At 38.0% G+C, this 15029-nt stretch overlaps 1 protein-coding gene across 1 annotated transcript in view; it reads left to right on the top strand.

The window, feature by feature from the left end:
* CARF (calcium responsive transcription factor) overlaps positions 1–13305 on the top strand; it is a 25317-nt gene extending 12012 nt beyond the window's left edge. The window contains exons 7-14 of the mRNA XM_009709003.1: positions 2622–2742; positions 3717–3860; positions 4319–4552; positions 4952–5114; positions 6114–6189; positions 9222–9343; positions 10431–10797; positions 13187–13305. Of these exons, the coding sequence (XP_009707305.1) occupies positions 2622–2742; positions 3717–3860; positions 4319–4552; positions 4952–5114; positions 6114–6189; positions 9222–9343; positions 10431–10797; positions 13187–13305 (1346 nt within the window). The remainder of the gene's footprint in view (positions 1–2621; positions 2743–3716; positions 3861–4318; positions 4553–4951; positions 5115–6113; positions 6190–9221; positions 9344–10430; positions 10798–13186) is intronic.
* The last annotated feature ends 1724 nt before the right edge of the window (positions 13306–15029 follow it).

Raw genomic sequence — 15029 nt, 5'->3', positions numbered from 1 at the left:
TTCGATCATTCCTGCCTAGTTGGGAGAGTCTTTGAAGAGTTTGTTCCACAGGAGCCAATAAACTATTTAAATGGAACCCTTTAAAAAAATAAAATAAATTTAAAAAACCAAAATAAACATCAACATACCTCAGCAGACAGATTTTATTTATTTATTTTTTAAATGAATATGTGGACTTCACAGATTGGTAATTACATACTTAGCTCGTGCAATGCACATGTGAAATTACTAAGAGTTCATTTGGATATGAAATGAACACGTTTTAATTGTTACATAGAGATCATGAGTGACTGGAATGTAGATTATGTGCTTGGGTTTTTTGCTTTTTTTCCTGAAAGTAACTGAAAAAGTGAAATGTTAGTTTCAGTTTTAAAGGTTCAGCCATAAACTGTGAGGTATAAGGAAGCTAAGAACAGAGCCAAAACAACTTACACTTTTATTGTTTCCCCAAAATGCATATGAAAGACATCTTTAGTTTCCTGTCAGATCTGCCTGGTAAATGAGTTGCCCCACAGTAAGATATTTAGAGCAAAATCACACATAGATGTTTGGTTTTTTCCTTTAAAGTGTGGTAGACTAATAGAGACTCCGATTATTAAATTGTAATATTTTTTGCTTTGCTCAGACCCCCAAACAGGTATTATGTGTGTTTCTAACATGTTGCCTTTCCAATACGTTTAGTTTATAACTCCTCTATGAAAAGCATTCATTAAAATCCTTTACATTTGTAGAGCAGGAGCTGTAAATACGATTTCTGAACTGCAGTTTAAAACCCAGATAACTGAATTCTAAACTGTGCAGGACAAAAGTGGCATTCTTGAGGAATTTATCCCTTCTGCATAAGTGGAACCAATCTGCAATACCTTCCCTGCTGTTCTTCAGCTGTGGGGAATTATAGAGAAGCTGAATAGCTCCCTATAGTGTAAAACATGCACTAATCATCAAAATCTTGATTGTTATTTTTAATAAGAATTTTGGATTGTTGATACTTTTATAAAACAAGGGTCCCATCAAATTGCTTTTGAGATTCATATTAGCAAGGACTAATTTAAAGCTGTTGAAGTCTTTTCAATCCTAGAGCTTCAATTTAAAGTTTGTTTTTAAAAAAGAATCAAGAGATCTGTTGGTTATACATAATTCTCTTTTAAAATTCCTACTTCTTGATTTGCATTGATTTTTTTCTTTTTTTTTTTTTAAGTGTCACACTCTAAGGCAATAAATCATTGGGTATCTTATGGAAACACGTTATGTTGCTGTTGTGATACTTAAAAAGGTTTTGGTTATATTATTTGTGGTATAGGCGGTTCCTTGCCTGCGTACTAGAGTGTATGAATTATAAATAAAAGAGAACTAAACATGATGTGGAAGAAATTTGGAAGAAGTTCCTTTCTTGACTACTTCAATGCTATGCCTGTTACCCTTTTTGTTAGAGGTCTGACTGGAAGTCACTTACTTAAAGTTCAGAGCTAAGAAATATTTAAGACTGCTTGGTTTTGTGTGGGTATGCCACACTGAAACAGTGTTATTTAGCAGATAAGATAGATCAGACTTGCAATTAAGAATTTATGGAACAGCATGGTCTGAAGTATTGGTTTAAGACAGGAGGCTGGAAATAGGTGCTGACCTTTTGTTATGGTTTAACCCCAGCTGACAGCTGAGCCCCACACAACCACTCGCTCACTCCCCCCTGATGGGATGGGGGAGAGAATTGGAAGGGTAAAAGTGAGAAAACTCGTGGACTGAGATGAAGACAGTTTAATAGGTAAAGCAAAAACTGCGTGTGCAAGTGAAGCAAAACAAGGAATTCATTCACCACTTCCCATGGGCAGGCAGATGTTCAGCCATCTCTGGGAAAGCAGGGCTCCATCATGTGTAACAGTTACTTGGGAAGACAAATGCCATCACTCTGAATGTCCCCCCTTCCTCCTCCTTCCCCCAGCTTTATATGCTGACCATGACGTCATATGGTATGGAATATCCCTTGGGTCAGTTGGCGTCAACTGTCCTGGCTATGCCCCCTCCCAACTGCTTGGGCACCCCCAGCCCACTCGCTGGCAGGGCAGTCTGAGAAGCAGAAAAGGCCTTGACTGTGTGTAAACCCTGCTCAGCAATAATTAAAACATCCCTGTGTTATCGATGCTGTTTCTAGCACAAATCCAAAACATAGCCCCTTACCAGCTACTATGAAGAAAATTAACTCTATCCTAGCCAAAAGCAGCACACCTTTGATTTGAGCTGTGGATTTTCTCGGTTATTTTGGGGATTCTGCTTCTCTTATGTTTATTACCAGTATTGTGCTCCTTTGTCAACTTGCAAGGCTGCTCATTTTGTAAAGTATTGGTGTTCACCAGGGCAGAATCCAATATTTTGCCTTCATATATGTTCCAGGAGTGTTGTGAGGTGTAGGAAGTTTGGGAAATACTTTGAAAATGCATTCTGTGGGAGAAGCATTTGCGCTGTATTTGAATGCTTGCTACACTAAAGTGTTCTGTCTTCTGAAGAGTCTGATGGTAAACAGAAATAACTGGTTTGGAACTTTCATCTTTTCTGTAGTTACTGTTTTACTGTAATAACTTCAGTGGTTGCTTGAATAAATAGAGTGCCTTACTTTCTGTTTGCAGGAAGCAGAGCCATTGTAATGGAGTGCCAATATGGGCCAAGGAGGAAAGGGTTCCAGCCCAAAAAAGCTGGTGAGCAGGAAAGCACTTCTGGCCGTCTGTACAAAGCCACTTGTCCAGCAAGGTAAGAATTGTCTACAAAACTGGAAGAGCAACTCAGCATACTAAGAAAGTGTTCTTTCTGTGAGCCTTGACAGAGCACTGTTTGGGCGTGGTGGCTAATACGCACTGTAGCTGTTAACTTTGTCTTCTTGATAACTTCAGGTTGATACTCATATAGAGGGAGGGAGGAAATGTTGTCCTGTTAAACTGAATAAGACTGAGATTTGATGAGTTGCTCAGATGCAAAGTAGTGGTACATCAGGGTGTGAAATACAAGTGAGAATCATTCTTTATCTGAACATTAGCTAGTTACTGTGCTGTCCTTTAGTGACCATTTTTGGTCCTAAAACTTTGTCATCTTATTTGTTGTTTTTCCTGCAGGCTTTTAATTGCACTCACATCAGTCAATCAGCCTAATTTAGCAGATGTCCTATTTGCTGAAGGAATTGCAGTTCTTCCTGTTCACTGGGGACTTTCTCTTTATCCAACGCTAATGTTTTTTTCTCTTGTCCTTGAGCATCCGCCTGGGTGCTTGTTCAGTTTTTACTGAGCTAAGAGTGTGTTTACCTGGACAGTAGCAATTATGTATGTATGTGCTGAACTCTGGCTTCAAGCTGGGTGAACTACAGCCTGTTCAGTAATGGTGGTACTCTTTTGCTGTACTGAGGGATGGAGGGTTTTTGCTGAGGTGCAAAATCCCTCTGGCTTAGTGACTTCCAGGCCCGAACAGAAGTGTGTCTGTCTGCATTTGTCTCTGTTGATGCGTCCTTAACAATTCTACAGTTCTCCTAGAGGCTCCTCACCCCCTGCAACACTCTACTTGAACTTTTTCTGTACTAGTATCTGACACGAAGTAGGTGGGGTTTTTGCCTTCCCTCCCCAGGACAAAGTGTACTGAAGGAGAATTTTCTTTTTTTTTTTTTTTTTTTTTTTTTTATTTCCCCCCCCCCCCCCCCTTTTTTAATTCCACCACCCCAACCCCACCCCCCTTGGAAGGATCTATATTAAAAAGGTTCAGAAGTTTCCGGAATACAGAGTTCCTACTGACCCTAAAATTGACAAGAAAATCATAAGAATGGAGCAGGAGAAGGCATTCAACATGCTGAAGAAGAACTTGATAGATGCTGGTGGTGTCCTCAGGTGAAAGTTCCACTTTTTTCTTTATCTTGACAAGTGAAGCAAAAATGAGCAATAATTTGCTTGGTTTGCTTTATTTTTTACTTAGTCACTTTATCAAGGCTCTTGCTTAATATTAATAGTAAAAAAAAAATCTCATAATGTCAGTAAGACTTCTGTGGCTCTGGAATATTCATTTAGTAAATGTATTAAGCACTAAGCAGTGGAACTTCAGCAGATGTTTTCGTGCAGGGAGTAGATAGAGATAGTTCTAGTATTTGGGAGGTTGAGCTGGTTTATTTTGCATTGAAAAGTGTGAGAGGGCCCTGAGCTCTGAGAGGCAATATCTTCCAGCTTAGGGGCTATAAAAACTTAAGTCACTCTAACTAGGTTGTTTGTGATCATCGGACAGTTCCCTCAAGAGACTAATTTTTTTGGTTTTGCTTGAGAATTGTGTGTAGAAACTCTTTCCTTCTTGCCAGGTGGTATGTACAGTTACCCACTCAGCAAGCTCACCAATATCATGAAATGGAAACTTCCTGCCTCCCTCCTTCACCCTCCCATTTTTCTGTGTCTTCTCCTGAGGAGGAGGAGGAAGTTGTTAGAGATGAGAACTGTACTCTGCCTTCCCGGCTTCATCCTCAAGTGGCAGACAAGATCCGAGAACTGGTGTCTCAGGGAATAGAGCAGGTCTATGCAGTGAGGAAGCAACTAAGGTACAGAACTGTCTGGCATGCTCTCAGTCTGTAGTGCTATGTCTACTTTTGCAATTGATTAATTTGGATTGCAACTAAATGGCAGTGCTGTTGCATTACTGAATCGATTTCCCCTAAGTTGTGAAAATCTGTTTTTCCCAACTTTTGTCTTCTCTTTCCATTTTGTTGTAGATAGCCACTAAGAGCTACTGTCATCTTTAAAGTTAGTTGAATAAATGGGGATTTTTAATTCCAAACTCTGTAGCAGGTGCACAAAGAACTGTGTGAGAAGATCATCTAGTTTGCTCTTGTCTTGTCATTGCAACAAGGGGAGGGAAAAGGTAGCAGTGTCTATAACAGAGGGAAATAGCACAATATATTTTAAATGTGCATATTTTAATGTCCTTTAACATGTGACAGAAAGTATGTGGAAAGAGAATTATTCAAGCCTGATGAAGTGCCAGAAAGACATAACCTGTCCTTCTTCCCCACTGTGAATGACATCAAGAACCACATTCATGAAGTGCAGAAGTCCCTGAGGAATGACAAGACAGTGTATAATTCAGAAAGCATCCCAGCAACGGTACATTGACTTTTGTGTTTCTTTTTGATTTTGTTTTTCATTTTTGGAGTTAAATAGTGGAAATCTTATTTTTAATTTTTATGACTTAGCTGTATTGCATCCAAAATTCTCTATGACTTTATATTTCCAGAAGCAATATTTTCAGTCGAATCTCTGGCTGAGCAAGATTGGATTAAATGTGAATAAAACCTTCTGACCTTATTTGGTATTTCTCTCATCAGCATTAGATTGTTGTTAGTTGATTGACAAATACTAGTACTTAATGATGACTGCATGAACTGGAAGCCATGTGGTGCAGAAAAACTGGCATGCATCAGAAAATTTTGTACATTGCTTTGTCATTGTCTGTGTTCTGGAGAGGTTACTACTACTTTTCCATATCTGAAAAACAGGGATGAAGTATGTCTCAAGTGTGGTCTAAATTAGGGCTTGCACAACATTTTGAACGTGTAAATATTAATAAATGCACTTTATAGCAAGTGAAGTCAGCCTGAAGTAGATACTTCAGAATGCTCAGTAACTCTTATATGTTGGTCCTGAATTTTCTTCCACCTATTGAGTAATAAGGGATACACAGTGATCCTAGTTTTCCCAGTTATGAGGCTGACTGCTAAGGAAGTGCTCATTTAAAATCAGCTTTGACAGACTGTACTGTTAAATCATGCTGTGTCATCTGTCTTTTCCCTCTCCCTGTACTGCTCTTGGCCCAGATGAGTGAGTGATACTTGTTAGTTAGCCAAGTGATTTGACTATTTTCCATTTTAGTCTTTGAACTGTCATGAGCAGACTTTAGCCTTCCTGGTATAGTGCATGTTAAAAAATATTTTTTGTTTTGGTTTGGTTTTTTTGTAAACCAAGAGCTCCCAAAATGCATAGTTATAAGAAAATAGGAAAGTGTCATTTTAGACACTGTTTTCCTATGGGTCCTATATTGAGCCTGTGTTTCTGTAGTAGACAAACTTGCGTGCTTTCTGATAACTGAGATCTTTTTCCTTCCAGCTGCAGTGGACCACAGACAGTGGGAATGTTCTCACAGAAACAGTGACTGTTACATTTGCCTCACCACCTTCAGATGGTAGGACTACATTAATGACTTAGCTGTCTCCAAATGTGATTTGTTTTATTAGCTATGTCACAGAAGTTCAGTTTCCTTCCAGAGAGGTTGCTGTCATGTTCTGTCACTCAGCTGAACTTAAGAAGGTTTATTTTGGTGTGTCTGTTTTGGCATACTTTTTTTTAACTATTTGACTGCATGTGTGGAAAACAACGCATAGTCGCGATGGGGTTGGCAGAAGTACGAGAATTATAAATTTGGCTTTTCTTCAGCATCCTCAAGCAACTGAAGATTTTAATGGGATGGTTATGTGGAAAGAACATTTTACCTTGGATGAAGGTGCTAATAACACCTGTGTAGAAAGAATTAAATTCCTACTGAACAGATATGTCTGTCAGGGCACGCAGTACCCAGGAGCCAGCTGGGTACTTGTGTTCCTTGATGGTTTGTGCTTCACACATGCTTAAACGTCTTGCTAAAAAGGACTTAAATTCATATTGGGATTCCTTCTTTTCACAAAGTCATTGGCTTCATGAGTTCCACTGCTAGGATCAGACCCTGAAAAGTAAATGCTGTATTTCTGTTGTCAGAATTTAGAGCACTTTTTTCTATTTTTCCTTAATGCTTAGAATAGAAATAGTAACACAGGTGTTTAGTGGCAGCAGGGCTGTGAGTTATGTTTCTTCAGTTCTTTATGTGCTGTAACTTCTTTATTAATGTACGATGCCAAAGTAGCATCTCTTCCCAGCAATTGCTGAGCCACCTAACAAAGTATTAAACTTCTTCCCACTCTGCTGCAAAACCAGAGGGTAGATACTGTACATTTCTACAGAAAACTTGGTTTTATGCATTCATGGTCGAAGGTCTGGTTTTTTTGAAGACACTAGTTACATTTTTCCTTTGTTGAAAGGGGGTTCCTACTGTTATTTCAACTTCAAAACATGTACTAAACCAAAATACAGGTGTTTGTAACTAGATCTACTTGCTACCCACATAGTTAGGATTACACATAAGCTGAGATGCTGTGCTAGATCATGGTGGCTGATAACAAATTTAAAATGAGATTAGTCTGCCCTTTTCTCCAGATTTCAAGGATATTTTGTCTAGTGTGACACCAAAAGAACTTTTCTGCATGTTTGTTGATGCTTTCTCCATCCCTTGTTTAATAGGTTTGATATGAAACTCATTTGAAAAGTTGTTGGCTTTTAGCAGGGATATGATTGCAGCAAGGTGGAAGAGCTTAATTGTTTGCATACATTAAGATAATACTGCAGACTTCTTAGATGTTTTTAATCTCAGTGGCACTGCCAGCTTGGTTCCCCATTTAACTGGAACATGGTGGTGGGTACTTTTTGTTCCAGACAGCTGATAGAGAAGTCCACAGGAACTTAAAGGGGCACTGCCAGAGTTGTCAGGTTTAAAGATTTACTCATGTCGACGGTTGTCCTCCACTGTGGCTCTTCCCTGAAGAAGTCCTGATGTGTTTGGGTTTCTTTCCCGTTTGGCCTCTCTCACTTCCTGACCTATTTCTTACATTTGTTGTAGCAAGTAATAAGGGGTTTGGCTCACTGTGTGATTTCTCCTGAATGACTTGATGAACCTGATTTACATGGAGCATTTCCGTGTACACCAGTGCTTTTGCAGTTAATGAAAATGCCAACGTTGAGGTTTGTTTTGTTTGGGATTTTTTTAAACTCTTACTTTAGCTGTTGTTGCAGTGCATCAATTTGAACTGAAAAGCATCATGTATGCTTGGTGCTCTTAGAGTAAGAATTTCAGTGTTGGCAACTGTCAGAGGACAAGAGGTAAATTTTTAGGCTCAGTTTGAATAGTGTCCCTCTTTTTTTAGGAAGTCTTGTTTTTTAGAAAAAAAGGAATTTACAATATGAGCAGTCTTACTGTGCTTAAGCTTGCATGTCTATGTTAATGTTTGCGTTACTGCCCTTTTATGGAGAGACACAAAATAGTTGTGCCTTCAATAGCTGTGCTAGAGCTCAGCAGGGATGACTTTACGTACGAACTGTCTGAATACTGGAGAAGATTCAGGACAACCAATTCTTGCTGTCTTTGTCTTTCAGAGATAATTTTCTAAGGCAAAGTAGCCTATCAAATGTGTAAACATCCATCCAGTGACATACTGAATTTTAAAGGAAGATGGAGAATGGATTTGTTTAGTTTTCTGCATGTGAGCACGAATTCAGTGAATATAAGCAGATACTCTAATTCCAGCATATTTTGTTTCCCCTTACATATGTGGGTATGTGTTTGTATACATTGCAAACACATGTTTATAATTGTATTACATGTCTAAGCAAAAAAAGAGCCTAACTTTGAAAAAATCAGCTCTCATTAATGTGTGTGAAATCATAGCAAGGGAAAACAACACTGGCTTTTCAAACTACTGTTTGTATACCGTTTGCTGAAATTGCTACAAGTGAATCTCAATTTTTACAAGTCTTCAGGAAATGAAGTCCATCATTCTTACCTTAAATAAGAATTTTGAGGTTATGGTATAATCTGTAGGCTGAAAGACCTCCAGATAAATGGACTTTTGGCGTGATATTGCATAGAAGTTATCCTAATTCCACAAAGATGTTTGTAAGGGAGTGGTGAGACTTAGAGAATTTCCTATGTAGATTTTTATTTTGGAAGACAACCTTTTCTTTTGATGGCTGTCTGTTACTGAGGTGTATGTATTGTCAATATTTGGTTGCTGCTTTGATAGAAATGTTTCAGCTTTTGTGTAATAACTAGAAACCCAAAGCACAGTATAGGGTGCAATTACTTTGCTCTACAAAACGGATTTATTGGTGCTTCATTTTTTACTCTGAACAGGCACGTACAGTCTTCCTACAGTGTTGCCTTTTTCTCATACCCATCCTTTTTTCTTTAGCATCCAAGTTCTTCTGCAAAGAGAACAGCATATATGTATGTACATGTCCTTTATATTTCTATATTGAGATTGAAGGGATTTGTTCAGTTTCCAGGGGAGGCTTTTAAGTGGGAAGAAGTAGTTTGTCATAACTGTCTGCTTCCTCTCTGTGGCACTGTAGGGAACTCAGCAGGGGAGTCAGTCATCACCAAAGCGGAATTCAACCAGAGCGGGGAGTCCTTGCTACCAGAAACAGCTCAGCTGTTGTCTTCACTTCAGCCCAAAATATTTGCACAACTTCAGGTACAGTCAAGTCATTTACGGAACATCACACGTTCTGTGCTGGGAATGCTGAAGGTGAGCTGAGAACAGCAAGTTCCCCTCTCAGCTAATGGTCACAAACACTGACTAGGTAACACGAACTTTGAAATAGCTGTCAACTCTTACCTTGGCCTCTCTTACATGTCACATTTAACATATAGCTGTGGTGCAGGGATCCCCTGCACCACTACCATTTTTTGATGCTTTGAAATTAGGGTCTTTTCTGAAGGCAAAACCAAGAAGATGAAGGTAGTGGGCTTCTGCCTTAAACCAGGTACCTATTCATTTTCCACATGGTCCAGTCATTTCATAATGAAAATGCCACAAAACTGAGGGGAGATAAGTCAGTCTTATTTATTCCTTTTAAATCCTGTTCCAGCCTCTTAAGAAAATATGTTAAAATCCTAGAACTACTTCCAACTCAGATCTGTAAAATTCCAGGTTGAAAAGCTGAAGAGTGGGGCTAAGAATGTCATGCTAAAAGAGCTTCTTAGAAAGGTCATCTCCCTTCAAAGCTGGCTCTCTTAGCTTTCTTCCCTAACTATTTTGAAAAGCTACCTTCATACTCCCTGAACCCTGGTGAAACGCATGATCTCTTCCCTAGAAATACAGTCTGCAGCAAGATGCTGTTCTAGTTGCTCTTTGCCTCTGTGAAGACAGCCTGATTCTACCTCACACTCTTTTTTGTTGTTTTTTGTTGTTGTTGTGTTTGGTTGGTTGGTTTGGGGTTTTGTTTGTTTGGGTTTTTTTGTAAAGCAGTATGCTTAGCTTTTAGTGCCCACCTCTTGTGGGAATGAGCAGTATTGGGGAACAATTTAAAACTGAATATCAATCCAAAATAGAGCTTTATGTTCCTAAGTAATCTTCTAGATGCTGCTGGATACCATTGTCCTAATTGTTTTCTAGTACAACTTTAGCCTTGGGTTGCTGGGATTGACTGTTCTAAAGAGATGATGTATAGGAAGTCAGAAGCTATCCAGTTCCAGCATTGCAAAATATGTGCCATTAACTGCAAATTCCTCCTGCTGTAAATACTAGTATGTTAGTTCTTCTGCCTTCTCTTTCACAGGGGTTACAGCTGCAGTCAACTTTTACCTCCACAAATGGATCAACAGCCCTGATAGCTGTAAATAACCATTCCCCTCCCAGCCCTACAAGTCTCCTGGATTCCATAGGGAGTGCAGTAACCAACCATTCTCTGGCCCTTAGTCAGGGACAGAGTCTACAAACAGGTGCTGGCCTAACACAGCACGGTACTGCTGCCTCTGCTTTTGGGACTCCACCTGGCTCTGATCAGAGTCTGGCCACCATGGGCCAACTGGTAGCAGTTGGAGGGGTAGATGACTCCAGAAGCCTAGAAGGAGGAGTCCATCAGATTCTCTTGGGAGATGTACAGACTATTCCAGTACGGATTGTGGACAGCCATCCAGCACTTAGTAAGTTGCAGTCTTCCCAATAATATGTAAATGTAGAAGATATGGTGGATTTTGTTCTGTGTGTCTTGAGGAAAGGAGAGAAATGTGTTGATAGTGGGGAACTCCAGCATAGACTTCTTTCAGCTGATTCTAATTAGTTTTTACTGTGAAAATGTGATAACTGTAAAAAAAAAAACCACCAAAACCAAAAAAAAAAAAAAAAACCAAAACTTAGTTTTTGCTGTAAAAGGATGACTTCTTAGTTACACTGCTTATCACTTTCTTTGACCAAGTACCAACTTACTTGATGAACACAGTATTTTTGCCCAAAATCCTGATATTTAGCTAAAATTATGATCTTCAAAATAATTTTTTTAAAGGAAAAATAATAATGAAAATAACCCATATTGAATCCAGTTAGAACTCTCTGGAAGGAAATGTGGCTTTTTTGATGACTTCTTTCTTTGCACCATCCCAGCAGGTTTAGGAATTTTTTTTAAGAAACTTTTGCTAGGATCCTGTAGTCATCAATATGCTTTAGAAGTGATCAATTGGAGTTGTATGTAATTGCGTGGAATTTCAAACTTCTATTTGAAAATACTTTTTAAAAAATTATCAATAAACACTATAAATAACTTTATCAAAATAGAAGGCTCCTTAAAACGATTGTTACCAAATACGGATAGTCTTTGAATTCTCAGCCGTGGAACCTGGTTGAGAATGAAAGCTTGTGTTCTCAGAGAATGATTTCTAATTTTTGGTGGAGAAAACCTATTAGATATGGAGCAAATATAGATCAGTGCAACATATCCTTTTGACTATATCCAAAGAGTCTGAAATGTTAGCTGTGCAATGCTTTATTGTTTCTATGTTATCTTTTCTTGTCATCTGTGACTTCTAAAAAGATGACTCTTGAGCAGTTTTGCAGGAACATCTAGGTAAAGATGTTCTAGATCATAGCCTACACCTTCATAATGCCATAGCGATAGTATCCTCCTTATGTCCTGATGACTTTTGCAGGTCAGCAAAACTTAATTTGTACTAAATTGTGTAATATTTTGAAAATGAAATATAAGACTACATGAAGAAATAAAAAGGAAATAAAGGATATATGAGGAAATACACTGAAATTCATACGTGTTAAAGTAATACTGTGATATTTTACTGTGGCAGTATTGTCAAAGGTAAATTTAAGGGATTTTTCTGCCTGCTGTACTCAAAGGTCTGTGTAACTGGTTGTTTGCCCTTTTATAGTTGAATTTGACTACTCCTCTGAGAAATTCTTTTTTCATTCAGGGTAAAAGAATTTCAGAAAGGTTATCAAATGCGCCTCCTCCATTCAGTTGTTTAACCCATTTTTTCAAGCTAGATGTTGATACCTCTCAAAAAGTTTTGCAAGTGATGAGTGTTGTAAGTGAATTTTTGAATAAATACTATTTTACACAAGAAGAAATGTAGCCAAATATAAAGTTATATAACTGCAAGGACTAAACTGACAGTTCCTTTGGGATTTCCTTTTCTTTTCTGCTCAAGGCCTCAGTCTATCACCACCAGCCTGAATTTGGAAATTGTGAGAATATTGGTGCCATTCCTAAGTTATGTGGAGGAGATGCCTATAAAATGAACAGATACTGTTTGGGTTTTTTTCCAGAGACAAGTTATTTGTCTGGAGAGCAGGAGAACAAAAAACAATCTAGACTGAAGAGGGTATAATGTTACAGAGCTTATTTGGAGGAAACACCATATACTTGAACTTAGCAATTCAGTCAGTGTGTATTTCAAGATTTAATTTTTTTTCCCTGTGTGTGTGTGCATACAGTTGTGCACATGTGTGCATGGTTAAAATTATCCTGTATGTTCTGGATTTTCTCTTGTCCAAGTGCTAACTTAAGAATAAGCTATTTCCTGCCGGAAATATATGTGCAGTCATTGAGAAGGGGCCAATCATGCCTAAAGTGTAAGTCATTCTTTAAATCAACATGCTTTAGAGTTAATTTTTTCAGCAACAGCACCTCCATTCCACCTTTCCCCTGGAAAAGAAAAAAAAAAAAACAACAGCAAACCAACAAATAAGATGGTAGCTTTATTTTTCCATGGGAAAGAGGAAAGACAGTTTATGTGAGAGTAATTTTGTATCTCCAAACATTATTTTTTTTTTTTATAAAATGTTTTAAATATTCTTACTCGAGGGGGCCCTGACTGCGGTAAATTCATGTCAACTTGCAATGTCTTATAGCACAGTAGGTGACATCACTGGCTGTCATGCTAAACAGCAGTTAACTTCACAAATGCCTTACATATTAGCTTGAGTTCCTGAAATATTTTTCTTTTAAATGCATACAGTTATTGGGGCTGAAACGTTGTCAGTGGAGTTTGAACTTCAATGGTTGATTTTCATTTTGTTTTTAAGCTGAAGAAAATACAGAGGGTGTTATCTGTGTGAGCCAAGTTAAACAAGAGCCAAGAGAAAAAACATTGTCTGTGGAGCCAGGTAAAATCAGAGACTGCCGTAGTTCCTCACCTATTTAAATCTGTGAAGCCTGGAAGGATTTTTTCAAATCGGAGGACTCTAAATGTCTTGGAAGGAAAGGCGAGTGCTCTCAAAGTAATGCTGTTCTTTTTAAATCGTATTGTGATGTTCAGACTAGGCATATTTTACACTAGTTCTGACAGACAGCTGTTTTTATTTGTGACTGATGTGGCTCACTGCCAGTTCCAGGTCATTCAGTTGCCCTGTGGAACACCACCTCTCTCTTCTCTTTCAAGTTTTGAGTAATTTGGATGCTATCCAAATGGCCCGTTTTGGTCAACTTTTCTGAAGGTCTTCCACAATTTTAATTCCTTAGCTTTAGAATGTGGATCACAATGCTGGGTTTGCTTTTCTTGAGACCCTCGACTGTTACAGCACTACAGAGACCATAGAATCTGCCAGCTTCAGGACCACAGAATCCAACAGCAAAGTGTATCAATACAGCCATGATTTTATGACAAAATGAAGGTCCAAGATGCTGAATTTCAAAGTGATGAAGGACACAGATGCTTAAGAAAATGCAACTTTGACCTGATCATAATGTTAATGGTGTGAAGATCAAGGACAGGAGAAAGGTGAGGTTGCCAGGTGAACATAAGGTTGTATGATGAGGAAAAGTGTGAGTTATAATGGTGAATGTTTTCAACTTTGACATCTGTGAACTTACATTCTGGCTTTATAATGAAGTTTATTGCTGTGTGCAGCCTTTACAGTGGTACTGTATTAGCAGTTGGTCTTAACAACTAAATGCAGGAGTCTTATCTCATGGAAAATGATTGACGCTGCCATTTCAGCTTATCTACCTTTGCTTTATGCACTTATGCTATGAGCTCAGATAAATATGATTTAGCCTGCTACTGTTCATGATGTAGGGCTTATGGATACATTACTAACAAAGAGAGGCCCAAGAAAACAAAGTAGGTAATGTAAATCCAAGCAATATGTGCAAGTCTGTGCTCACTACTGCATTCAGAAAACAAACTAATCTTTTTTCAATGTTTGCAGCTTCTAAGACTAAAGTGGTCTGTATTACTTCAAATAATTACCAAGAATCTTAAAAAACCTGAATATGATAAAGAAATATTTAAGCCAAAGCCATATTAAGTGACAAGCACTGAGTTGTGTAATCTATGGCAGACATGTTTCTTTAAGAAAAAAAAATACACCTGCAAATAACTTAGAATCCATTTAAAGCAGTAAATTAAATGAAACTGATGCCCACAGATGTGAAGTTAAACGATGACATTGTTTGCTTCAGATGTTGAATTCTTAGAGCAACATTCAGAGTATTTTGTATACAGCAATATCAGCAGTTCTGTTATTAGTTCCTACTAAGTGGTTGAGAGCTTTATCATAAAATTAGATATTTTTTTTTCTGCATGCTGTACAAGAATGCAATCTGAAGACTTTCTCTTTTTCAGACTTAAAACAAAAAAAAAAACCGAACAAAAAAAAACAAACCAAAAAATCCCCAAAAGCAAGACCAGAACAAGGATTGGTTCATTTATGCAGAGGAGAAAGTGTTAAGAATATTATACAAACATGAAGATTAACATTTTTAAATTGTTAAATTGGTTAACATACATTCAAGGCATTCACAAACATCATCTAAATAGTGGCCATTTAAAATTAATTTTTAATTTTCTTTTGAGTATTTAAAGCTAAAACTTTCAAAAGTCTCACATTGAACTTGGGTTCCTAATGCCTTTATATGCAACATCTG

This window comes from Cariama cristata, unplaced genomic scaffold (genome assembly GCF_000690535.1).
Source record: "Cariama cristata isolate BGI_N322 unplaced genomic scaffold, ASM69053v1 scaffold16640, whole genome shotgun sequence".
Taxonomy (NCBI): Eukaryota; Metazoa; Chordata; class Aves; order Cariamiformes; family Cariamidae; genus Cariama; species Cariama cristata.
This window is presented reverse-complemented; position numbering and strand designations above follow the sequence as displayed.